Here is a 27,561-nt window from a genome sequence, read left to right as displayed (position 1 = left end):
GTGGCTCTCTGCATGTTCACCTCCAATCCTCGTAAATCAGGTCAAGACAAGAGACGTTGAAAACGAGTCCTTGCTCTTAAAATCTATTGGAAGCCACTAGGAAGTAAAGAAAAAACACAAAGATAATTTACACAGAGCAAAGATATCATAAGGTCAGTAGTATACTACACACGTCCCCTTACACATACACCGTTTCAAATAACGCTCAGACTATATTTGAACTATACGTCAGAGTCCGGCAACACGAATAGATATTAACAGTGTTGACCTTGGCTTGGTTCATGAAAATGATTTGGTCGGAGCCGCCGGCTGGACTCGCTGGTGTTTTGGCTTTAGCTGTGTATTAAAGAACAAAAGCAAAAAGTGCAGCTCGGCTCCCAGTGGACAATGTGGTTCTAAATGGGGGGATTGTGTGCGAGTGGAGAGTTTCTCCAGGGCATCAGACCTGAATGGTACAGTAGCATGAGCCCATTTAAAAGTAATTACCACAGCATGTTCCAGGGAACGTGTGTAGCCCTGCCATTCCATATGAATGGTGGAAGAACATGTTACCAAAACTGACTTTTGTGTGCCATTATGGCATGGGAACAGACTTCATATACATAATGAGCAATTCATTGCATATAGAAAAACAAAATATGCATGGGGCAATAAATCCTAATACAAAAGGTTAAATATAAACGGCAAGAAAATAAGGCATTTCTGCAAACACATGACATGGATGTTAATTCAAAACATCTTTTGTGAGTCAGAAAACAGAGTGCACTACTACAAAAGTATCATTCACTGCCATGAAACAGTGGATGCATTTAATTGTTTGAACATATAAAAATAAACCACAACAAAGCAACACACATTTTGTACAAATAAAAACCTGAAATAGTTCCATTGTTTCGATTCGGAAAGGTGGATACAAGATTTACATTGGTAACTAAAACACTGCAATTTATGAGCACAGTAAACCTGGTTAAGAATGTACATACTCTATTACCAAAATAAAACTCATGGCATGATGGTATGGATTTTTAAAATAGCTGCTTAATAATAATAATAATAACAGTAATAATGTAACATTTCGTATTGATGAGAGCAGTTGCACTTGATTTGATGAAAACAATGAAGACAAATTTTGCTAAGACAAAAAAAAAAAAAAAAAAAAGGAACTATTGCCCAATGTTAATGATAGAAGTGTCCTAAGGGGCTCACAGACTGATAAACGATTTAAAACAAAACCTCTTAAGAATTATACAAGTATAAAAGGCTACAAACATTAATAAATTACATCACTGACACAGAAAACACTTCACAAGGTGCTAGTAAAATAACTTTTAAAATCCATCAGGGGTATTTTAGCTCAAATGTCAGGCTGGTCGTAGAAACGTTGATTTTTTTTTCCTTATCCCCCATCATAAATGAATCATAATACACATGGTTTTCTGCATGTAAGGCCATATGAGAATAAATGTTACACTGTGTATTTTGTTCTCCAGGCAACACCTTTTGTCTAATGTAACAAAATGAAATGAAAACAAAACAATGGTTAAAAAAGTACAGCTATTGTGTATCTAACAAAAAAAATGAAAAAGGTAATGACTATTTCTATATCTTTATATATATTTTTGTTTGTAATTAGCAAAAACTAGTAAAAATGTATAATGAAGTATTAAGGAAAAAAGGATACAAAAAGTAGTAATTTAAAAAGCTATATACAGGCTACATTCTACATACTGTACTGTGAAGCAATATAAATGCATATTTCATTCTAGGGTAATTGGTGCTGCCTGTGAAACAAAAAGAAGAGAGAAAGTATCCCCATGTAGTGAAATGTCATGGATGAGGCTTATCATCAGTGCTAGAGATCCCATTTATGTAGTGTTTCGTTGCTTTTGGCAAGTGTTTTGTAACGTATAATGGAACCGTAATAAGAGCTACATTGTCAAACAATAAAATAATGCAAAAAACAGGATGATGTAAATCTGATTGTAGTATCAATGTCTAGAAATGACAAAACAAAATATAAATAAAAATGTCAAAGATGTGGTAACAATTCAGTAAAAGTTTAGTTGTGATATTGTATTTCATGTGATACACTGAATTGTTAGAACAAGGGGAAATAATATATTTTAACCATGTAATTAAGTGGAAATATGGTTTGTTATCGATATGCATGTTTAATGTTTTTCCCCACAAAAACAAAAATTTCCTATATTTGTAATAAAATAAAAAAACTACAGTTGTCATTTTATAGTAGCTGTTGAGACAACATTACTAACAATATGAGTTCATATTTGTGCTTCACTGATGTTTTGTAAGTGCCTTCTGGCTTTTCTCAAGCTACCTATGACATGTACAATTATATTAGATCAATAAATATTATCTGTGATAGTGCTTAGCAAACAGAAAAGTACTTTTTCAGCTGTCCCGTGTAGGTAATGCATATAAAAATGTTTTTTTAAAGAAAGTAAATTCCAAATGGGGGATTTTAAAATCACCCAGGCAGTTAGTAAAAATCATCTCTTTAGTAATACTTGTAAAAAAAAAACAATACAAAAGAAAGAAAAAAATATTAATAATAATGATAAGCCACATCCAAAAAGCAGTAATGACCTTCTTGTTTGCAACCTTCCACTAACCCTTTCCCTCCCAAAACAATGCATGCAACTGGAATACATGCAAGGGATACTTTCTTTGTCTTGGAATGACTGCTATGTACTGTATCTTATAATATATTAGCAACCCCTGATAAACTGATAGCCATAGTAAAACAAGACAAATTCTTCTTACAAAATATTAATAGCAGGTATTCTGTACATTTTTAGTATCTGAAAGTTATAAAGTAAAAGAAGAGGCAAAAACCTATCTGAGCTATGTTCTTCTTAGAAATTGAAAACTTGTGGGATCCTGTTCGCTTTCCCGTCCGTTTCAGTCCTTGCTGCTCTCATCCCGGCTCATCGAGGGGGGGGAGGGAGGGATCAGTCCACGGGTCCATAAACATCAGGAGAAAGTCTGAGTCACCCATTGTCCATGTTACAGCAGGAGCTTGCCGTTACGATGAATCTTTAAGATTTTTCCGAGTCTCTGTTTGGCCGTTGCCATTCCTTTCTTTAGCCGCTTGGCTGTGGGCGAGACAAAGCGAAATGGTTAGCATATGCGACAACAACATCCTTTCGCATCAATACATTATTAAGCCACAGCTGTGTCAATAAATGATTAATGGTGCTGAAATTGCGACTCTCAGATTGGCCAGTGCAACATAAACAAACCTTTAAACATGAATTAATACTCATCACAAGATCATCCTATTTATGTTTTGGCCAAAATCACCTTTGGCGTCCGTCGAGTTCCCACGTTCGACTTTTGCTGGCGGGACAGATGAGGTGTTCTGAGATGATGACGATGATGAAGGCCGCCTCTGACTGAGGAAGACTCCGGGGGCCATGGGTTGCGAGCCGCCGGGGGTTTTGCCCGTTCCAGTGCTGTACTCGTGGTCGGCCAGGTTGGTCTCAGAGTCTGGGGTGGGTTCTGGAGAGCTGCTGTCCTGAGAGAGTTTGTGAGGCTCCTCTACAGCCACGGGCTTCTTTTTGGTACTCTTTTTCTTCTTTTTAATCTTCTGCTCCTCCTGTAGCAAGAACTAGTTAGTGGGATCATTTAGCTAAATCAGTCTTACAGATGTTTCTATGAAAATGGAAGCTATTAGAGAGGATTCAGAATTTCTTTAACTGTAATGACACTCGAACTGCATGAACTCCCACAAGTTTGGGAAAAACCTGATGATCATGTTCTCCAGCATGATTTGAAAATGATTCAAAGAGCATATTGTGCTTCAAAACACAAAGGAGTTCACATGGACAACGCCATCAATGTGCGACCTTAAATAGTGCAGGACCTAAATATTTATTAATTTGACATAAAAATCCTTGCAAATGCAAATGAGACATCCAAAACATTTTTATTAAATAGTTTTCCTCAGTATTTACTGGGGCTACACTTTTTGGGAAAATCTAATTGCGATTTTTCTGAAAAAAATGTATTTGGTTTGCCTGCGCTAGTTTGTAAGGCTACAAAATTTGACAAATCGTGAGCTTAGAATTATAAGGTTCTATCTCCGTTTAGGGTAGTTCTGAGATATTGAGCATCAAAGTTTTTACATCCCAGCTGGCAAAACTGTTATGTAGTATAATCTACTATTATAGCTCAACAAGACCATCACCCTACAGGTACTTTGAGGATAGAATATCAAAATCCTGGCACATTTGGAAATGGGATTTTTTAAGATGGCCCAAATGGAGATAGAACCTTATAATTCTGAGAGCTCTGATTCTGTTTGGAATTATAAGGTTCTATCTCCACTTTTACAAATAAAACCCCACATTTCAAAGAATAAATGTATATAACCATTGATTTTAATCAATTTATATATTTATAATACAAACACACAGCTTGATTGGATTTTTGATTTTGATTGGATATTGAATCTACTGGAGATAGAACCTTATAATCCCAACTCGGTTTATGTTTTTGTGAGATAGAACCTTTTTATTTGATTAATTATTAATAACTACAATTTTTTTTTTTTTTTTTACAAAAATAACACCACACAGGCATTAATAAAGACCTAATGGATCAGATTATGTCAAAAACTCAATTTCGACCAAAAGTGGAGATAGAACCTTATAATTCTAAGCTCACGAAATTGTATTTTATTTGAGTATAAAATGATAAAATATATTATTATTTTTAATTATTACTTTTATAACTAATTAAAAAATATTAAACAAAATTCAAAATGATACTATTGTGACATATATATACTGAACGGAACTGAACTGGCTGTCTTAATTTCTTTATTTTCAAATGTTAAACCAATTGAGGTTTTATTTTGGCAGAAAACCACAGCTTCTCTTTTGTTGACAATAGCTGGTTTATAAGCGCTTCTCATTACAAGTTCGGGAAGATGGTTTGTGCATGTTATGTTCCCTAATGCACATTATAAGTGACCCAAACTCAGAACAGATGCAGAGATGCGTTTCACTCTGCATGTATTTAATTCATTTCAAGCCTCTGCGACTTGATAATCACACTAAGCTGATTTCAGCTTTATTTAAATTAATTGTGCATCCCTAGAATATGCTTAATTTAGAAGTATTTTAATATTATTGTAATGTTTTTAAATTGATATGTAAACATTTGGGCATTGCATTGAATGAACCGCTTCATTATGAGCTTAAAGCGTTAACCTGATGAGACAATTTAGCTGCCGCAGCTGCCAGTCCTGTCTCTATGGACGCCACGCGTGCCCCCTCCCGAGCTGGTCTCTCCTGTCGTGGTACAGTGGGCCCAACTCGTGCTGCAACAGTATGAATATCATCCCATGTGATTACATTTACATTATAGTCCGACTCCCACCTGAAATTGTAGACTTCGACACTACCTGTTGGACTATAAGGAGTGTCATCTGTATTTTTCCTTTTTTTCGATCTCGATTTGAAAATTGGGTTGTCCTCTTCAGATTCCAGAGATGGATAAACTGAAAAACAAAAAAAGAAGATTAAAGGAGGCAAAAGTTAGCTAATTCTACAGATTCCACCATTTTAGTTTCCACTGGAACTTCTCTTTGTCTTGGAGTGCTATATGTTTGGTCTAAAGTCATTAAAGAAAGCAATGTAAATATGTCGAAGCACATTACTTTTAAACAGCTTATACATGAGAAACCACCCTATTTTTGCACTCCATAAACTACAGTGCTAAGTATTTTCTCATTGGACAGGATGTTAGCGTGACACAGATGCATGGCAGCTGTTCCTTGCCCTGCCTCATCCTGCATGCACCTAGCTTCTTTGAACTCAACCACTCAGGAACACGCAATTTCCAACAATTAAATTATCAAGAAAAAGAAAAAAGAAATGTTTACAGAAAGGAGGAATGCTTGTGTGCCTGATAAAACGCTCTCTTAGTGTGAGTCCAAACGGGAATGTGCGTGCTAGTAATGACTAATTAGGGTATCAGATCAAAAAGCATTTAAAACAACAGTTTAAAACTCATGCTAATGGATTATTAACAGGCTTCTAATGGTCTTGCTGTTCTTGGAAGGGGTTCACAAAAGCTATAAAAGAGACCATTCAAAAAGGGGGATTGAAAAGTTCTAGCTGAGAGTAAACACGCCTGTCAACTGTGCCGTGAATGAGAACCCTTAAGTCAAAATCAAACTCTAATCAGAACGTTGATAGAGCAGATTTACACTGTTTTGCTTTGCTCTAAGGACACCTGGGCAATTCCAAGTCATCACGAAACATCCTTGACAAATCGTCTCAGAGGAACTAATTGGTCTAGATAATAGTGCAAACAAGCTATCCAAGATGAAGGTACGAGAGGACTACAATCTGTTCTCCAAATGGGTTCTTAAAGGGATAGCTCACCCACAAATGAAAACTGTCATCATTTCCTCACCCTCATGTCATTCAAACTAGGGCTGCACGATATATCTAAATTATCGAAATATCGGGGATGTACAAATCGCTATGCATATCGCAATGGCATGCGATAACTGAATGACTTTAATACTTCAAAAAGTTAAGAAAAGCCCAGATAGGTCGACACAGATAGCAGAAAATAGTGTCCAATGTCAAAAAGAGTTATTATTAAGCACAAAAAGCAACGGAAAAGAACATAATGCCGTACTCTTATGCACACAAAGCCGCCTCTCGGACAGCGTGCAATCCCGAATTCAGTTCTCTTCTGCAGCTTATGGCCAAATACACATACAATTATGTCAAAATGCATGTTTTGGTGAGTATTCAAGTAAAAACACTATCAGTTTGTCTTAAGTGAACATAAGCAGTTGAGATAGAAAACACATTTGTAACAGTAAACTGGATCTGTGCGACTAATATAAACGCTGCTGTCTGTGCCATTAATGTTAATTAGGGGTGGAACGGATTGCAGTTGATCCGTACGGATCAGGCCCCACGGTTCGGCACGCATGTGATTCACGGATTAACTGCTAAAAGGGCTGCACAATATATCGAAATTACCGAAATATCTCAAATGTATATATCGCTATAGCTTGCAATAACTGGGGTCAGGAACAAAAGACAAAGAGAAAATCACTCACTGCTCTTGGCTGAATAACTTTTGTAGCTTTAATAAGAATCAGTATATATTTGATTCATACAGTAAAGACTAAGCAGTGTTTTATTTTTACATTTGATTATTCAATTTCTGTTTTATACTTAAAGCATTGTATCGCATATCACATTATTTTACGGGTTATCGCATATCAAAATCTTTTTCAGCATCATGCAGCCCTGATTCAAACCTGTATGACTAAACTACTTCTGCATTTTGGGGTTCAAACAACATTAAACCCCTTTCATGGAGTATGAATTTTTTTTGACAAATGACATTTTTCTAAATATCTTTTGTGTTCCCCAGAAGATATTACTTATTTTTGGGGGTGAACGATCGCTTTAAGCACAGTAAAAGAATCCGTTTGAAGAACTTACCATAATCAGAATCCTTAAAGCATGCATCCATGTGGTCCTGGTCATCATCGAACATGTCCGAACTGTCCACGCTGCTGCTCTTTTGCGTCTTTTTGGGCAAGCGTTTGGCTGGTCGCTTGCTGTTCCCTCCTGCTCCGGCTGCGCCGCTCGGCTTCTTGCTGGCTGAGCTGCTGTGAGAGTTGTTCTTAGCTTGGCTATTGCTCCAGGATGGTTGCAGACAAGAGTCTGATGACTGCAGGTTAGCCATGGACAACATGCCCTGGATGGCCTCCTGTGTGCTGGGGGATGCAGGTGGCTGACTGTAAGTCCATCAATGAGAAATACACAACACACACGCACATTACTCCAAGTGTCAGTGGGAATGAGAAGCGATTCGAAATTTTAGGAAGTGAGTCGGGTGATGGGGAGCAATGAGAATGGAGATGGACACTTAAAGGTGAAGTGTGTAATTTTTGCACCACTAGTGTAGCAGAAAGATTTCCCAGATGAACAGTCCCAAGCAGACGCCACTGGTCAGGTTAATGATGATAGATATACATTTCCAAGCTGCAAATCTAATTTATACTAAAACTCTGAATATCATGAAAAGCTATTAGCAAATAAAGCAGTATTTCCAGGCCAAATTATTCAGTCACATGACTTGAGGCACATTTATCAATTTAATATTAAGTAAATGTTTTTCAATTGCAACTAATTCTCATGTTTACTTGCTGAATTAAAAAAATGCATGCAAATATGTACATTTTAGTTGCATGATTAAATTTTTATTTGCATCTTAGTGTTTCAATCCAAAAAATTTTGCAATATCCACTCAAAAATGTTGGGTTGTTATTAACTAAACATTTTTTTTTTATTAATTGAAATAATGATGAAAAAAATCAAATATAAATATTAAAAAAATATTAGGAAATTAGAATTGTTTTCTTGGCAAGTCACTGAAATAAAATAAGTTTAAGTTAAAGTAGTAGAATAACTAAAACTGAATCTAATTTAAATTAAAACTAAATATAAATATAAAAAAAGCACATAAAAAATGACTGGAAACTAAACTAAAATTTCTAATAAAAACTGAAAATATAAAAATAAAAAGGAATTTAAAATGTTGATAAATACTATAACAGTATAAATTAATTCTAAAAGAACACTGGATATCCCAAAATCTGCATAAAAATAGGATGGAAACAGTTTTCAAGGAAATACTAATAGTTTACTTATAGTCGACTGTGCATATTAAAAATAGTAAATTAAAAAAAGAGTTTTATACAATATTGAAATATTTTACTTATTACAGTATTACATTTTAATATTCAAAACATTACACATCACCTTTAACCCACCATAGAAATGGTTGATGTCAATCATGGCCAAAGAGCTTTTCCACTGCAGCTGATGTATGGCAATGTCATGAGGACTTGTTTACATCTCCGGCATATTTAATCAACTGAACATGTAAAGCTAATGGGTGGGCCTGGAAAACGAACTTGAAAATCCTAGTCAAGATTCAATCCAAGGTGTGTAATCAAAAGGCAAACCAAATTACCTGCATTAACATCTCTGCTTTCATTCACACTGAACCTTCATTCAACCAAAACTGAACCTGTTCTGTCTTATAATCACATCTGCTCATTCAATAAACCACCAATCTGCACATCTCCCTCTTGCCTTTCTAACTTACCTGTCACTAAACATTCATTCCCCATAAAAAGTGAATTTCCTCATCATATAAATCTCTTTCATGTCACAAGAAGATTCTACCGTGTAAACTAAGACCATTGTGTCCACATCTGCTTCCAAGCTTGAGGTAACAAGCAGAAAAATACAGATTTAGCCCGTGCAGATTACCACCTATTAAGTGATTAACCAGTGAGGTGGAACAATGAGTCAAGAGCTTGTTTAATGTGGTCGCAACTGACTGGAGGCATTTCCTCCCCACAATCCTGCAGTCATATGTCAGGTTTAAAAGCACAAAAAAATAATTTGAGAAATTAACATATTTTAACCATGTTTTCCTTCTCATTTTGTGTTTGAGCTGATTTGCAGCTTTCAGCGCAGTGGAAATAGACCATCAAAAATGTGCCCAAAACAGCAAACAGTAAAATGAAGAGGAATGGCCTAAAGCTTTTGCTGTATTTGACAAATTAATAGTGTAGAGGGATTAAACAAATAATGGCAGCACATGTAAACTGCTTATAAAGAACCGTGCAAACTATTACTTTAGCCATTGTTCAACAGATGAAGAAACGCCTGCGCTCGATGTGTTTACAGTGTGAAATTTGAGAACTAACAGTTAAGCTAGAAATATGACGTGTTTTAATTCTTTAAGGGTCAGGAACATGCTTCATCATATAAATTGTATGTATGGCCCTCAGCCAAACACAAAACATATCCATAATACATACTCTGCCACATTAGCGTGTGTAATGTACAAAACATACCACATGAATCATGAAAATGTATGAACTAGGGATGTGCACAAATGACCAGTCGATGGATTGTCTAAACAACTAGTTGCTTAAGGAAGCCTTGTATAATTACACTAGTTTAGGGTCATGTACACCAGATACTAGTCACGATTTTTCCCACAAGACACATTATTGCATTCAAAAACAGACGGACGGAGTAAAACAGTATTGAACAGAATGTGAGGTAGGTCTCAAGCCATGTATTTTAAAACTGTTTTAACCAAAGATGTTCATCTACATGTATATACGCATTTAAAAAATCGAATATTCAAATCAACAAAAATATAGAATAAATATCTAGGATTTTTTATTTTTATTTCACAAAACTATCAAAGTCTGCTCAAAAACAAAAGGCTATGGATTATGTTATGAAATTTTATATTAAAGTCGATGCTGCCCTAGACTAGAGAGGATGTTTCTCGGAAACCGTTTACCATCCTGATAGTCTCAGCATTCCAAAGTATTCTTTAGGAGAAGTTGCATCTCAAAATTATTATTTTTTTAAATATTAAAGCGAAAACTAAAATAAAAGTAAATAACCTATTCAGCCTTATTAATTGACTTGGCTAACTCATGCCTTTCAGACACCAGGATATGGATAACAATGTGCATACCTGTTGTTACTGTAGTCAATGCCGCCCACTTGTTTGCTGGCCTGTAGGAGATCCAGAATCCCGGCTGAACTGCCCCCTTTCTTCTTAGAGACCTTGGAGTTACGACCTTTGACCTCTGTCTTGGCCTCCGTGTCTATGTGGAGCGATTCTTCATCTGATGAATCTGGATTCTGAAATAACAATGGGGGGGGAAAAAACTGACATGAAGTACATAATGTAAATGTATCAAAATACACACAAGAAGCTGAACGAATTGCATGAGCAATATTCATTCTATAGACAGGATTTTTCTTAGGTTTGTGAGTTTTTTATTTGGTATATCCTGTAGCCTTTTGTAACCCCTCACATAGTTCGCCTGCGGGCCTCTGTCATGATTAACTTTCTTGCTCTCATTTGATTCAGTCCACAGCTATTTCCTTCATCAGTTTTGAGGTGATATTTGGCTCCGTCTTGCAGCTCGCTCTCTTTGATTTGTGCCGTATGTTGGTTTAAGTCGGAACATTATGGGTGAATTATCGCAAGCCGGGAACATCAGCGCTGCTATGTTTTAAATGCATCCAGAAGGAATTAATCAGCTACTTCATGAAAAAATTTGAATTTTGTCCTAATTTCTTCCTGTTTACTGACAAAATCAGTCTTTTAATGTTTTTACCACTGTCTGATTAAAGAGAAATACTATGGATGTTCTGTTAAATAACACTGGACCAGCACTATAAATGGAGTTGACGCTTACCTTCGTGTCCGACGGTAGTAGCTTTGGCTTTTTCGATGGCAGAATGGGCTCTTTGATGTTTGATAAAACTGTAAATAACATCAGATGTTCAAGATTATTCTCACATAGCATGAAATGAAAGATTTATTGTTAATCAGTTAAAAGACCAGTGTGTCTAATATAGGCAGGCTCACATGGAATCAGTGGCCACGGATTTCAACATAATCTGAATGCCTGTCACTCACACATTTCTACATATGCGCCACCCAGGGACCAAACAAACACTGCCAAATACAAGCAAAACTCATTAAATTAAATGCATGGTGGCCAGTAACTATTAGGAAATGCAACTGCAACTTTACTATCAGAGGTTTATCTAGGATTTGATGTGGTGACACATGTGAAATATTCCTTGTGTCTGTATATCTGTAACACTTTGACCTGAGCTGTTTGCTACTAATTCAATATTCATAAATCATAAAAAAGCTAAACAATTCTACTGTTATTTGGACAAAAATTTTAACTATTACAATTATTAAAATAATAATGAAAAACAGTTTCATGGCCAATAAGGAATATCTAAAGTAAATATCTTAAGTAAAAATCATTGGCAGATATTGCAAAATCTTAATTTTGGACCCCACCCCCTGTGTGTTTGTTTATTATAGAGTTTGACTAATTTTATCATACTTTCAAATACTAGTTTAAATCATTTTGTCGCCCAAAATCAGTATAATAAATTTAACAGAAGTCTACTGATTCCATCTGGGTCTGATTATAAAGTATATAATAATTTTTGCTTTCAAATTATGTTTTATTTAATCAGAAAATCACCCTGGCCCAGATCGCATATCATGAAGCCTTACAGGAAAAGTCTCTCTTGACTGCGTTCTTTTTCCTCCTGATTGGGAATTCGTCGATCTTAAGCTCCCCCTCATCAGAGACGTACTCATACTCGTCTCTCACAGGCTTGGGCTTTTCTTCCTTAATATTCTGTATTGAGCCAAAAACACTTGAATTGGTCTGGGTCTTGAGCATCTTTGATCTGAGGGAACCAGATGAAAAGAACATTAGTTGGATTGACAGAAGAGACAACACAGACATAAAATTGCTCAAAATTAGGGCTGTCGATCATATCAAAATATGTATTAACATAGGCCTATTTAATAATGCATGTCTGAAATTTTAACTTTAATACTGTACTTACCCCAGCAACTTCTTATTCGACAATGAAAATGCAAATTTATTGTCTTTATGGCTGAGTAGACTTTTGTCAAACTTGTGCTCTTCTTCCATTTTCAATAACGAATCAGGTTTGCTGTTCTGCAAGATGAAAAGAAACACCAAACAACCGTCAGTACTTTGAAACTCTTCCCATCTCATTCACTTCTCGGGTCTTCGCTGTCAGCCGCGTCCACTGTGATCAGACGTCAAAGACTGAAGCCATTGCGGCTGATGACCTTGAAGACTATCTAGAAGAGACTTCTCTCCATCTGCAAATGTTTGCCGAGCGGCAAAGGAGCACTCGGATCAGGAGACTTGGAGCAACTACAAACATTCCTGGGCTGTTTGGCATTGAATTTTCCCCCTTGAACGTAAGCCCTGTAATGCCTTCCGTTCACCAGAATTAAGCTTTTCCTACAAAAGCCATCCCATGTTATCCAACAATAACGACACAACACACTCATTTTGATAGTAGAAATGAAGGCATATGTAAATACTTAGCTGGCATGTCTGGGATATGACATAGCATTATAGCATTTGGTAAACTCTGAGGCTGGGTAAAGGGGTTCTGCTGCTTTGATGATCCCAGAACAGAGAGAGTGACTGAGCCGCAGAGTTATTTCTGCTGATTGCTTTGATCTAAAACGTGTAAATCACTTTCTGGATGATCCCAAAGCCCTGCTTGCTACTTTTCAACTTGTCGGGGTTTGATATTATTTGCGTGGATTTTCAAAGCCTCTCTCTAGCACTGATCTATGTTGCTATGGAGGAAATCATTACGTTTGCATTACACAAGGTTATTCATTACAATTGTGTCCTTACATTGTAAACTTAACAAACGTACCTTATATTTCCATTTGGCCTCCGTCTTGTTCTTATTATGCTCTCGAATCATCTCAAACTTTGCAACGTCATTCGGTTTACTCGTCTCTTTCTCCATAATACTCATCCCAGTCTTTAACAGCTGTGTAATGTGAGAGACAATAAAATGTTTTGTTTTTTTTATGGATAGAAGTGCATACTGACAGTTCTAGAGCAGGGTGATATATTTACAGTGATTTTATTCACAATGATTTTGCACATGCAGTATCATATTTCGTTTATGTTCAGATCATTTTAATTAATAGATAAAAAAATAATTCATAAATGTTCCTGGAAGTCTCTATGTGGCATTTTCCATTTATTAAAAATGCTTTAGTAAAAAATATTTGAGGTAAGTAAGATTCAATTTTTTAAAGAAATAAATACATTTATTAAGCAAGGATGCATTAAATGCTGCTCTTTTAAACTTTCTATTCATCAAATGAAAAAAAGATCATTGTTTCCATTAAAATATTAAACTGTTTTCAACATTGATGATAATAAGAAATGTTTACAGAGCACCCAATCATTATATTACAATGATTTCTGAAGGATCATATGACACTGAAGACGGATGCTGAAAATTCAGCTTTGCCATATTATTTTAAAATATATAAAAAAATAAAATTACAAATATATAAATTATTATAAAAAAGTATTAAATAAATTAAAATAAATGTATTACATAAAAAAATTATAAAAAAAAGTATTTTGAACAAATAAATGCAGCCTTCTTTCAAAATCGTAAAAAAATTTACCAATCCCAGACTTTTAAACGGTAGTGTATGTAGGAAAATATGGCTGTTTATGTGCATATTTTTTAATCAAGATTTCTTATTGCATTTTACTTCTTGTATTAAACATTTTGATGGATGTTCAGTGGAAATTATAATCCACCCTTTTAAGTAATTTCATACACATAAACATAATATATATTGAATATTATATGAATGAAAAAAACTTTACTTTTTTGGGCTGGTCCATCTTGTTCAGGATGTCCTTTGCATGGGATTCAAGAGCTGCCAGACTCGAGGGCTTTTTCTCAGGTAAAATACCTTCTTTTGCTTTCTTCCCTTTTTTTTTGCCACCTTCTTTTATTTTGGGTTCTTTCGGTGGTTTGGGTGCCTTGGGCATTTTGGGTGGTTTGGGTGGCTTTGTGGCTTTCTTCCTAGCTGGCTTATCTCGTGGCGGAGAGGAGATGTGTGCGGGGGACGTGGGCTCTTCTGGTTCTGATGGAGCAGACGGGGGTTCCTCGGCTGGGGGCTTTGAGTTGCTGGGTTCGCTCTTTATGGCTTTTGTTGCATTCTGAGTTAAAGACACAGTGAAGAAGTTGTCAACCATTACCGATTCTGGCAATAGCTGATTGAACATGTGCAGAAACATTCTACATAATAAAAATCAAGATCATATCTGAATAGATGAGAGTAAAGACATCCAACAAAAGTCTCCAACAACTTCGCAGTGTGTCACCTCAGAAATCCGAATCTCTTTGGCAAGGTCTTTAATGAGCTGTGCTGGCTTCATGTTTTCTGGAAGCTCGTCCTCATGCTCTAAAAGAGCCTTTGGAAAAAGACAAAAGACGAGAGTCACGGTCGACATACCTATAATTTAAATCAGTGAAACTACAGAATATCGAAAATGTCGAATCAAATATTTACCTGTTTTTTAGTCCACGATCTGAATGCTCCATTGACAATTTTGGCACCATGTACCAAGTAAGGAGGTGGCTGCTTGTTCGCCTTATGTAAACCTGCAAAATGTTTAGGAAATTTTGCATCAGAGTCCATTATTCCCATCTGGATCCAAACACTCAACTAGTGCCCTATTAGTAACATAAGATCCTCTCTAGAAAGGGCTGTTTTCTAAATAGGCAAATTGATGAAAGGCCTAACTTTCCTTAAATCATTAACAGCAATGCCTAAGACCGTGGTCGGCCTGTCAGAAATGCTCAGAGCATGAAACTCACCGAAAGAAGTGGGGGGTGGGGGGGCACTGGCAGATAAAAATGGACTACATTTTCAACCTGACCCATTACTGTTCAATAACAAAGGCCATTCATATATCAAACTGATTACTTCAATCCAGAGGGGCCTAAAAACAGTCATGTGCAGTCATGGGCGGTTTTTTGGAGCGCCAGTTTCAACATTGATTACATTGGACTGGATACACAGCCACTACAGGAAATATATTCCACACTGCATTTAAATGAATAACATGAACATAAAGTGAAAGCTGAAACAGTGAAACGAGAAGGGAAGCAATAGAGCTGGCGGTGGCCCAGTCGGCCTGCTGGGCCTGGAGCCAAGGTCTTTTTTTCCTCTACCTGAAGTCACACACGAGAGTTGAACCCTTGAAAAGATGACCTTGAAAGCTGATTCCCCCATCTGAACATCAGATAGCTTGGAGACCAACAGCGGTCCTTTTTGCAATGTGCGCGCTACAGCAATCTGGCAAAATTAAGTAACGTGACGGGGGGAAAATGGTGGAAATATAAACACGCAGTCCAAGGCCAGATGAGGGGAGTTTAAACACCAGGTTGTAATGGAGCAAGTGATTCTGCCTTTTGAAGCTAATCATCTGTGAACTCCGCGATGCACCGATGTAATGACTGCAATAATACGCCGGGCATCCAGACCCTCCTCATCTGCTCAGCAGGCCTCTTCCAGGATCACGCACGAAGCGAGCGAGAAGGAAGTCATTTGAGTCTACCTTACGACATTAGATCTTTTTATTTCCAGTCCCAAAGTTCACTATTACGGATAAATCTCCATCTAGCAGGATGGAGAGGCAATTTTCGAAAGCAAAACCTTTGAAGCCATTTCAGGGGAGTCACACAGGGGAATTTTGCTGCGAATGATTTATGTTTGCAAACGTAAATGGTTGCAGTGAAACGGACACTTTGCTCTTTTTCACTTGTGAGTTTTGTGAAACTACAATACCTACAAACAAGCCACGTAAAAACACACTTTTTTAACAGATTATATTTATTTATATTATTCGCTCACCTTTAAACCGCTCCAGGTAGTACTTCCCCACATACCAACATGCTGTTTCGAAGTTTGGAAAAGGAGTGAGGCTGGCAACTTTGAGTCTTTTTTCCACCTCATATGCTCTGAGTGGAGAAGCAAAGGGAGGATTACTGAAAAGTGTGCCTTGAGAGGAAATCGTGGTCTCACAGATGTGAGAAATGCACTTCAGAAGGCAAAAGCATATGCTCTTGACTTCCCTTCTTTCTTTTCATTGCTACAGAGGCTTGTAAGTGCCAAGAATAGAACAGCGAAGGTTTAACGCTTGAATGCTTCAATTGCATCACCATCCTCCAGTTGTCACTGCATGGCAAACAGCATGTAATAACATTTAAAATGGCAACAGCCAAAGACATTAGGCCTTTATAATCCCACATAATAGTCCTACAGTATGCACCAAACCCTCTGTACCAATTGTATTATATATATATATATTTTTTTTATATATATATATATATATATATTTTTTTTATATATATATATATATATATATATATATATATATATATAAAACATTTTAAATGGCATGCTTCAGTACACTACAGTTCTGTTACAAAACCTAATGAGATGTTGCTAATCCTACAGTATGCACCAAACCCTCTGTACCTATTGTATTATATATACAGTATATACACACAGTATATATATATATATATATATATATATACTTTTTTTAAATAGCATGCTTCAGTACACTACAGTTCTGTTCCAAAACCTAATGAGATGTTGCTAATCGAACAATGCATCAGAATACAGGGAATACACAAACATTTTTAATTATATGTAACTATATTTTATGGATACATTTGAGCATTGACTACATTTTTTGAAAAAATTCTAACTTTGTGCACCATCTTGGATGGATTTTTTATCACTGAGATCACACTGCATTATGGGAACCTATAGAAATGCACATACAAAGCTTGTCTTAAAGGAAAAAGAAGCAGATCACTGACCTCATTTGCATCTCTACGCTCAGACTGTGGACAAAATGCCCGGAGAAGGCTAAGCAGTCCACAGGAGTCAGTATTGCATTAATCCATCCTGCCGTTAAATAAAAACAAAGAAACGTTAGAGCTTAGAGCTTCATTTTTTATTTAATTCTGGCACCCTAATGTCTCACCTGATGGAATGAAAAGAGTTTGCCCTTGTTTAAGTGTGCACTTGTAACACTTGTCCACTTGGTCAGCAAAAAACATCTCGCTGTGGTTGGATGAGGAACTCCAGCGCTCATACAGAGAAAGGTTGGCAGAGGTGGGCTTGATCAGAAAGAAGATTTTCTCTCCCTATACAATACACAGGTCAAATATACAGTTCAACATCCACTATACAACAATATATGACCACAGAATGCGATGACTGGAGTATTCTAGAGAATCATATAACACAAATGAATATTATGTACTTTGTTCTTTGTTGTTGATTGCTATATACATTTGTTACTCAAAAAATTACTACGTTTGTTTTACTTCACACCATATAAAAAAAAAAAAATATATATATATATATATATATATATATATATATATATTATTTTAAAATACAACACTTTTTCTGTACAAAAAATATGGTAAGCTTAAAATACTTTGAAATGTTTTATTGTCATAGAAATAAGTAGCATTGAGATATAAATAGATATGAAGGAGTCACCTTAAGTACGTGATACCACACAGAGGCACCTCCACACTCAATGTGGAAGTCTGTGTAGCTGTCTTTCACACAGATGAGACAATATTTGGACACTTGGGGCTTCCCCAACAATGCATCATCAGGCCAGTAGTTGTCAACCCAGGACAACTTCCGAACTATCTGCGGACTCTCAACAATAGTGGCCATTCTATAGAAATAAAGGGAACAATAGTAAATATTCTCCAAATGACACACTTATAAAAAAAACACCCATGACACATTATTATACAGACATTTTTATTTAATTGAGAAAAACTTGAGGCTATATGCCATGTTTACATTCAATTTGCTGATATTTATGTCAATAAGTGCTTTAGTGTATTAGGTTTTGCAGTATCAAGTTTTGCTATATCCCTATGCAACTTTTTATAGGACTGCTTACCTTGTGTCTGAAAACTCCAAGTTGATTACATTTAATACTTTCTTTCTGTTTGTGCTGTAGTAAAAATCAACAAACTCTTTTAACTTCATCTTGCTGTTAGTTTGTTTGGTTACATCAACAACATCCACAAGAACATCAGGCCCTTTGAATGAAAAAAGTAGACAATTACATTCCTGAGAGGGAAAATGGAGGAACACTTAGTTTTGTTATACTTTCACTATCAGCAAATTGCATTAATATTAATAGATTCTAATCAACAACATATATTACCTAAATTCACTTACCAACATAGTTTTCCACGTCACTGACGTAGAATGTGGGTGCAGGCATGGCCATCCCCAGCCCATCTTTCTTCTGGATGAGAATTGGCTCATTGAAACCATTCTCCTCAAGGTAGTCCAATGTCAACTGACTTCCAGACAGCTTGACCACTACATCTTCTGAACTGCGGTGGAAAATACACAGTAAGCATGTTACCTACAGTCACCAACACAATCTCTCCAAGACATCATACTGGAATCTTTTTCACATGTCTGGTGGAAAAGTTCAGAGCATTAGCAAAGCTGATCATGGGGCGCCATCTTCTGGACACTGGATAAACTGAAAGACTTGGGCATTATCAGGAGCACTGGCCCTTTAAATTCTTCACACTGGACTGGGATGATCTCCACAAAGGTGCATAAATACATGTGTACTATACCTGGGGAAAGTCCTGCTGCGCAGCTCTTTTATGAACACCTGACTGCCGTTCTGAACCGGTCTGACGTCTCCGCTTTGCCCCGTGTCGTGCTTATTCCAGCTCTTTTTCTTTTTCACTGTTAAAATTATAAACAGAAGAAAACAACCAAATCAAATTCACACATAGTGAGCATAAATCACAATACTCTTTCTTGATGCTACTAGTTTCTTAATACAGAAAAAAAATTGCTAACTGCAGAAACAAAAGCATAGATGCATAAGAATACTTGAACATAAACATGATGGTTTGGTTTGGAACCAAAACTATGTAGTTCTCTTTCATTTTAAATTACATTATTTTCATGAATATTATATGGTATTTAGTTGGTAATCTTGGTAATGGGACAAGACTACTTTGGTTGCAAAGAAATTATCACGTATCTAAAACTTGTTTTCATTCATTATAGGGTTGGACTGATACAAAATTGATGTAGAACCGATTTTAACTCAGAAAATGTTAGTAAACTGGATAATTAATTGCAAAGAAATGGCAAGTAACACATTGAACGAAACATGAAATTTTGAAGTAGAAAGACTAAAATAGTATATTTTCTTGTACAACATACTCTACTAATCTTTGTTTTATTTACAACTTATATGCATATTATGTACCATGTTTTTGATAGTAATCTCAAAGTCTGTACAAAAATGATACTGAAAATTATGAAATCGAATAATTAAATATGAAAATTTAAATGTATTTAATTAACTTTATAATTAATAAAGCTAATTAACTTTTTTAATTATTTCCCGGGATTCTTTGATGAATAGAAAGTTCTAAAGAATAGCATTTATTTGAAAAAATAATATTTTGTAACATGATAAATGTCATTACTGTCACTTTTGTTCAATTTATTACATCCTTACTAATTAAAGTACTATTTTTTTATCTTACTGACCCCAACTTTTAAAGGATAGTTTATACAATGCATTACTGTATTTGTCAAATATGATATAAAATAAAAATACTACTTATGAATTAATATATAACAAGACAATTTAGTACAACCCTAATTCGACACTTCACAGTATGAAGGAAAGATACTCACAGGTGGATTTGCCGTGGGTTTTTTCACAGTTAGGACAGTGATAGATGTCAATATCTGGTGCTTCATCTTCATCCACTCCCACGCAGCTGTAACATACGGTAAACAAATAATGTGCATCTATTTTTTTTCTATAGATCCATTGCAATATTATTAAAATAGCACAGCTGCAATCAGCATTGAGTTACAGCAAATTAAACCTGGTTAATCACGGTTCTGTAAAACTAATTTGCAATACACAGTGCCTATATACGTATTCAAATTCTAATAGAATTACTCTCCACTGACGACCATTCAAAACAAGTCGTGAATTCTGATGAAATATTCGGAATTGGAAAGTTAACAGATGACATTTTTCCAAATATTACAGACTTGGTGTAGACAAGTCTCTGTCAGCTTTGCACATCTGGCACCTTTCCTGCCCATGGCTGCCCCTTATTGAAGCCCTAGTGGTTAGACAGCTTTGTTTCGCAGTCTCGGGCCACACGTCCTGAGGTTTCGGTGGCCCCTGGCAGTCCAATGCCTCAGGGAACCGGCCCGGTCCATAATCCAGTCCTGCATGGTGGAAATGGTGCATTTTTGATGATGCACAATGTTCAGCGTAAGCCAAATATGGCGTGTAGTCTGATGGCCAACAAGCTCAACCTCAGTCCAGCTGGCTTCAGAGTCGACCACATGCCTTCTGGCAAAGCTACAGCCAAGATGTCATGTGACATTTTTAATAGTGGCTTTCTCTTTACCACTGTCCCATAAAGCTGTTGAAGCACTGCTGTAATCACAGTCTCTTCAATTTGTAACTCCTTTAGAGTTGTCAGTGGTCACTTGTTGACACCCAAGTGATCTCCAGTCATTTAACTATGTATATGTCTTATGAACCCAATTGAGTGCACTAGCGTGTCATATTAAAGAGGATGAATATAAAATCAAAAATCTTTTTTAGAAATTGAAATGACAATGAGTCATTGACAATGAGTCTGATCAGTGGCACAAATACAACAACAAACTTAATTCAGCGCTGTAAATGAACCATAAATGAAAAACCTCTAAGAACCTGAATACTCTTTATAGGCACTGTATGCATTTTTGTCACCCCATCTGCAGTGCAAATGTTCTTCCTATAATAATATAAACCCGATGCATCTAGAACACATTCCAGCCATTAGGAGGAGCTGCTCACGGGTCATGAGGAAATATTGAATTGGGAGTGTCCATTATGGGCTCTCCTCCAGCGTGGTATAACTACTACGTGCAGCCTTATGAATATCACACATGCTGTCCACTCAGATGGTGGGTGGTGTCAGCACCCTTGAATCAACGCAAAAGTGAAAGGAGCCAAGTCTCACTGAGCCTCAGGACAACAAAGAGAGCATGTGGGTGTGAAGGGTCAAACCGCCCACTCGTGCATCAGGATTAGCAGTGAAATACACCCTTCCATGTTCTTCATCTCTCCTCGGCTAATCCTTATCATGAGTATCTGCACACTGCCAAAAAGGGGCCAATCCCTTGTTGATTTAAAGGAGCAGTTTACACAACAAAATACATTTGTTTGTAGTTATTAATTCACCGTCATGTCATTCCAAAACCCATCTGCCATTTTTACTATCAAAGAACACAAAAGGAGAATATTTGACGAATTGTCATGCAACAATTTAAAGAGACCACAGCGGTCAAGATACAAAAAGCACCAAAAATACTGTAGCCTAAATAGTTCGTACAGCATGCGCTACATTACTTGGAAAAGGTGAAGAGTGCTTTTTAAAAAAATCCTTTTGTGTTCCATCGAAAAAAACAATCATTTAATGTGCATACACAACATGTTTTTGATGGAACTCAATGTTGATAAAAAAATATATATATTAATTAATCGTGCCAGTTAAAACAGCAATATTGTGAAAAATAATGGTTTTCAATTTGAAGATATTTTAAAATATGATGCAAAACTGAATTTGCTATTTTTCTTTAAAAAACAACAACAAAAAGATAGCATTTGAAGAATGTTCATGCAACAATAATTTACAGAGACAACAGTGGTCAAAATCCAAAAAACAACACCAACAACAAAACTGTAAAATAAAACATATGTCCTATATTACTTGGAAAAGAGTGTGAAATGTCTTTGTGTGTTCCACAGAAATGAAAAGAAGCATTTCGGTTTGAACCGCATGACGGTGAGTAAACACTTTTTGTGTGAACTGTTCCTTTAAGACAGAATACACACAGCTTGTCTCTCTGTGAAATTACATTCAATACAACATGTCTTGTTGTGCTGGCACAATAGACCCTAAATCGTTGAACAACCGCCTGCAAAGGATACGCTGCATGATGATAATGTTTATTTACGGGGCCATTTTGTATGTTAAGCGTTGACCGTCCTGAAAAGAAAGTCTCAAAACCACTTTCCGGATATAGCCACTTCTAGAAAAGCCTCTTGTTAAAAGCAACAACAACACCTTAAGTACCTTTAATGCAGTCATATTCTATTTAGTGTCTGAATAACAAGAAAGTAACATGATCAACAGCGTAATGATAACTAGTCTTTAAATACTGCTCGAGTCACACCGCTCAAAGTCAAGAAAATGTCCTTGAGGTGGGAAGAATTAACTGGATTTTCACTCTGGGACAATGTAATTACACACTGTCATGACAGATTAAATCAATAAATACAACAACAACAAAAGCATGAAGGAATATACAACATTATGGCAGCTCTAAATGATTCTTTCTAAAGAAAGAATTAACCTGCAGGTGCAATAAGAGAGTATTATTATAACATATTTAATAAACTTGTGCAATATGCCAAAGCTGCTCTGTCACAGACTAGATATCATCATTAATGGGACAAATCTCTATCAGGATCTGATGCGCCACTTGTAGCTGGCATCCTGCCCTGTGAAAGAAGGGAATGATGTCATTCATTACCACCTGAAGAGTGGAGAGCACACGCCCACACCACAAAGAGCGGCATGTGGTCAGGAGGTGAGTTGCACACAGCAGTGTTAAAAAATGTCTTCATTTCTGTTCACAGGCCAGTATGCTTCAGTATGCTTGCAGAAATCACTATATCAACATGTTTACCTTTGATGGAAATGCATGCTGATCATAGAGGCACTTTTTGGAACGGATTAAACATTTATAAAACATATATAAATGTAGAATGATCAATTCAGGAAACAAAAGGAAGTTATAATAATAGTGTGGAAGTGGAACTTATTAAAATCTTTGGTGGTGATGCTCGTGATCGGATTACAAAAGCGGTTTCTAAAATCAAAAGAATGACTTAAAAATAGCCTTGTGGTTAAAAATTCCAAAAGCAGGATTTTGGTTTAGATCCCATGGCTGCTACGGGGGGGAAAGTGAGGTAAAAAGCGAGGTTACAGAGTTCACATGCACTTTAACAGGCAGTGTAACCTTACAGTGTTCCCAAACTTTTTGACCTACAAATTTCTGTGAATTCAATTTTCTATTAGTTTCCAGTCCTTCAAAAATCATAAAAAAAAAAAAAATGAATCATTTTATAATAAATGATCATTATGCCTTGTGAGCAAGTTTACTCTACATATGCTTCTACACACAACAAGCAGTATTTAGCCAATGAAATATAGTGCACAGAAAACTAGAAGCATGTGTATTCATATATTAATTCTCATGACTTTTACAGGCCTGGAAAACACAAGTTCCAGGTTTTGATATTGGGAACCCTGATACTTGTTCCTTACAAAGAGTTATTCCTACAAATGGCCAGCTGGAAGTCACTTTATGGCTAATATTTTTTAATCGTCAGGTCATTTTGATAAAAACCTGTTAAAACAAAATTCTGCTTATCAGCAGAATTCCGTGGAACGGATTTAAATGCAGTCAAACATGTCAAATGGAGCTGCACTCTTATCAGTAGCTGAAAGCATCATCAAATTAACCAAAATATTTAATAAACAAACATGCAAAGGGCGGGGGATGTGTGTAACCAAATGACAGGCGTTCCAGTTCTACGAAAATCTGCTGAGCTTTCTGTGAAGTTCTGTGGGAGCAGATTCTGCATATTACCCAGTGCTGATAAACATCAGAATGCATTTTGTAAGACAAAATATATCAATGATAATTCTAGGAATGCTGCAATTTAAACTTGTCATGGTTAATTGCAGCAGTCAAAGTTGTAATATTGATTTATAATAATAATATTATCAATTTGAATAGTGACCAGTTTAAATGTAAGATGCATGGAACTTAAGGTTCATTTTTATAAATATCATTATTCCATTGCTGGTCTACAGTTAACATTAGTTAACTACTTTAGTTAACATGAATTAAAGGGATAGTTCACCCAAAAATGAATTTGTATGAAAAAACAAATACTATGGAAGTCAATGGTGGACCAGAAACTGTTTGGTTAAAAACATTCTTCAAAATTTCTTCTTTTGTGTTCAGCAGATTAAGTGAACTCATTCAGGTTTGGGACAACTTGAGGGTGAGTAAATGATGACAGAACTTTTATTTTAGTGTGAACTATCTCTTTAAGAATGTACAAGACTTAATCTAGAGCATTTATTAATCTAAATGAATGTTAATGTCAACATTTATTAATACATTATTAAAATCAAAAGTTGTGTTTGGTAACATTAGTTAATGCACTGTGAACAACTAACATGAACAATGAACGACTATTTTTAACTAACATTAACAAAGATGAATAAATACTGTAACAAATGTTTTGTTCATTAGTTATTACATTAACTAATGAAATCTTATTGTATAGTGTTACAGATAAACTATTGTAAACCACCTTAAGTAAGCTAAATAACTGTAATAGATAACTTTTTTTTTTATTCTAAAGTTGTGTGATCATCAGTGTTTTAGAACTAGCAAGCATAAAAAAGCAGAACTAACTACGGATATAAGATCAGAATAATCAGATTCTGCACACACATTTTGTATTGGTAAATGCTTAAAGACAATCAACTATCAGTTAGCAACTGCTACAATATTGTAATGTCACTCAACGACTGAAAATATTTTTCAGACAAGTTAACACTGCCATAAACAGCTTAATACAGAATTATCAGTGTTAACATCAGTGTACACACTTTAAAGCCATAACTGGTTTCCCTTCATCGGATGTCACAGTCGCCCTACCCTCTCTTTATAGAGGTCACACAGACGTTTAAAATCACCGAGGGCGGTAAAATCTCATTCACTCCAACAGAAACATTGCAAACAAACACATTATAGTGTCAATTCAAACAATCCCTTATACATTTGAATATGCAGTAACCGCATACTCAGCCTGAAAACGAGACACATGATTACAACGCGTTGTATGTTAAACGGTCACTCTGTTTAGATCGTTAAACGATAACAGTCGTCGTGTAGCTAATTATCATATTCTTGACCGCATAAATTGAACGTTGGAACTGAAACAATCACTGGGCTCATTAAAGGGTTAAAATTAAACGCGCGTAAATGTATCAGTCAGTGAACTGGAACGCTTGTTCTTTGTTTACATTTACAAAATAGAATTTTAAACCTTTGTTCACGCAAGTTTCACTCACGCTAACAATACAAAATGATTAGCGGGGGAAATTTAAGATGAAATCGAATAATAACAGACTACAGATAGACTCCCATTATTGGATCGAGTTGAACTCATTTGCTACGACTACATGCTGCTGTCAGTGATGCTTCACGGAACCTATACGGCGAATAAATCTGAACTTACTGGTTTTGATCATGATGAATACAGTCTGTGATAATGGCTAGATGTCATACATGTTAAAATGTGCAGAGCAGCTCTAAATCTGCAATGTCTGGCTCATATGAAGCCTATTATTCTTCCAGCAGACACCAGAAAGGACAGGGACAGTTTTCACACAATTCAAAGCCAGTTAAAGCACTGATATAGGAGCAAATCTGGACGAATACGGCGCATAAAGGACCGTAAAAAATGTGTAAAAGAAAAGCCATTCGTGTTCGCAGACACCCACGGCTCACTACTACGACAACGTCCAGTCTGAGACGCAACCAAAGCGTGCGATGCACGCAGATCGAGCTCACATCGTAGAAAATACATCGAAATGGCTTTACGATTAAGCTAATCTTTTTGTACAGTTCACAAAAATGTGTCAACCGAGCCAGCTAAATATAACTCCGCCTTCTTCTTCAAGCGGCCCTCGCTCTTCAGAGCAATACAAAATGTGCGCACGGGAGCAAAACGCTTCCATCCAAATCCACACTTAAATAGTTGAACGAAATATTGCGGTTACCTGCCATGAAACCAGTCTTTGCAGGCGTCGCATTCGATCATAAACTGGGTTACGTCGTAAGGTAATCTGCAGATGCAATACACGGGTACAGTCGCCATGTTAGATCAATTCACAACAACAGCCGGAGAGATGGATGGGGGCAGCAGGAACCTCCCGTAACACAAACTACAGCGATATGAAGATCCGCGGAGCTGCTCCTACGTCCATTCGAACGTTCCCCCGATCCGACGTTACAATGTTACGATGTTAAAATGTTTCCCGCGCTGCATTGACGTGTGCATGCCCCCTGGTGACTATACGAGCGCGGAGACTTTCATAAAGCCCAAGAAAATGCATCCTTTCATTGTAATATTGTTACGTCAGTCTGCAAGACGGGAAAAATCGCCTCGGTCATGCTGGTCCAGATGAATGGAGCTCATTAAACGCTGCGGCTGCTTCTCCGGGTTTCCCGGGACGATAGAAAGACGAAAATCCACCTTCAGGGATCTCCAGCCAACCGTCGAACCAGCTGCAGCAGAGTCTGTGACACGTTAATAAGGTCTCATGCAGTTATGGCACAGACGAGAGAAGATTAAAAGAACAGAGTTAGTTCAAATTTTTTGACAAGGTTCATATTTTGAGCTATAGATAGATAAACGGCGTAGTGCAAACTAAAACAAGTGAGTACATGACTAATTAAGTTGTGAAACGTAATGCATAATTTTTTTTTTTTTTTTTGAAGAATACGATATATATATGAATTTTTTTAATATAAGTTAAAGTGAGAAGTAAATTAAAGTAAATTATGATATGTATAATATATATATGATATGTATTATATATATATGATCATAATTTACTTAAAATAATTTACTTTTATGTAAATATAAAATGTGTATGTATGTATGTATGTATGTACGTACGTACGTACATACATACACACATGCATTTTGCTTCTATAAAAAAATGCATGAAGTTTTATAATTGCAACTAATATATACATTGAGGAATTGTGCCAATTACATATACAAGGTAAGTTTTTTTTATTATTATTATTTTAAATATAGCCAAA

The 27,561-nt window shown here is 36.1% G+C and overlaps 1 protein-coding gene across 2 annotated transcripts; it reads right to left on the bottom strand.

Moving 5' to 3' along the window:
• Nucleotides 1–777: 777 nt before the first annotated feature.
• On the bottom strand, nucleotides 778–27,164 carry phf2 (PHD finger protein 2). 2 transcript variants are annotated; one of them, XM_082155007.1, is made up of 22 exons: nucleotides 26,511–27,164; nucleotides 20,260–20,345; nucleotides 19,173–19,287; nucleotides 18,757–18,917; nucleotides 18,473–18,614; nucleotides 18,052–18,238; nucleotides 17,525–17,687; nucleotides 17,358–17,445; nucleotides 16,381–16,487; nucleotides 15,034–15,125; nucleotides 14,846–14,935; nucleotides 14,342–14,680; nucleotides 13,359–13,478; nucleotides 12,498–12,613; nucleotides 12,157–12,335; nucleotides 11,312–11,379; nucleotides 10,579–10,748; nucleotides 7,503–7,780; nucleotides 5,432–5,527; nucleotides 5,238–5,347; nucleotides 3,325–3,619; nucleotides 778–3,116 (listed from the first exon to the last, which is right to left on the bottom strand). In XM_082155007.1, exons 1-22 carry the CDS (start codon nucleotides 26,606–26,608, stop codon nucleotides 3,028–3,030), a joined length of 3,189 nt encoding a protein of 1,062 aa, XP_082011133.1. In that variant the 5' UTR covers nucleotides 26,609–27,164; the 3' UTR covers nucleotides 778–3,027. The 2 variants fall into 2 exon arrangements, with proteins under 2 accessions (XP_082011133.1, XP_082011132.1); XM_082155006.1 differs by having other exon boundaries at nucleotides 7,503–7,801; nucleotides 26,511–27,163.
• Nucleotides 27,165–27,561: the final 397 nt, after the last annotated feature.

This window comes from Leuciscus leuciscus (genome assembly GCF_965113295.1).
Source record: "Leuciscus leuciscus genome assembly, chromosome: 23".
Lineage (NCBI taxonomy): Eukaryota > Metazoa > Chordata > Actinopteri > Cypriniformes > Leuciscidae > Leuciscus > Leuciscus leuciscus.
The sequence above is the reverse complement of the archived record's forward strand: the minus strand, read 5'-3'. Positions and strand labels throughout refer to the sequence as shown.

What these genes read in the sequence shown, in the direction of transcription:
- phf2 (XM_082155006.1), bottom strand. Translation starts at nt 26,608, where the DNA reads ATGGCGACTGTACCCGTGTATTGCATCTGCAGATTACCTTACGACGTA. An exon ending in AAGAGATTCGGATTTCTGAG is followed by an intron (nt 14,681 to 14,845) that starts GTGACACACTGC and finishes TCTTTAACTCAG; the next exon opens with AATGCAACAAAAGCCATAAA. An exon ending in TACTACCGTCGGACACGAAG is followed by an intron (nt 10,749 to 11,311) that starts GTAAGCGTCAAC and finishes TTGTTATTTCAG; the next exon opens with AATCCAGATTCATCAGATGA.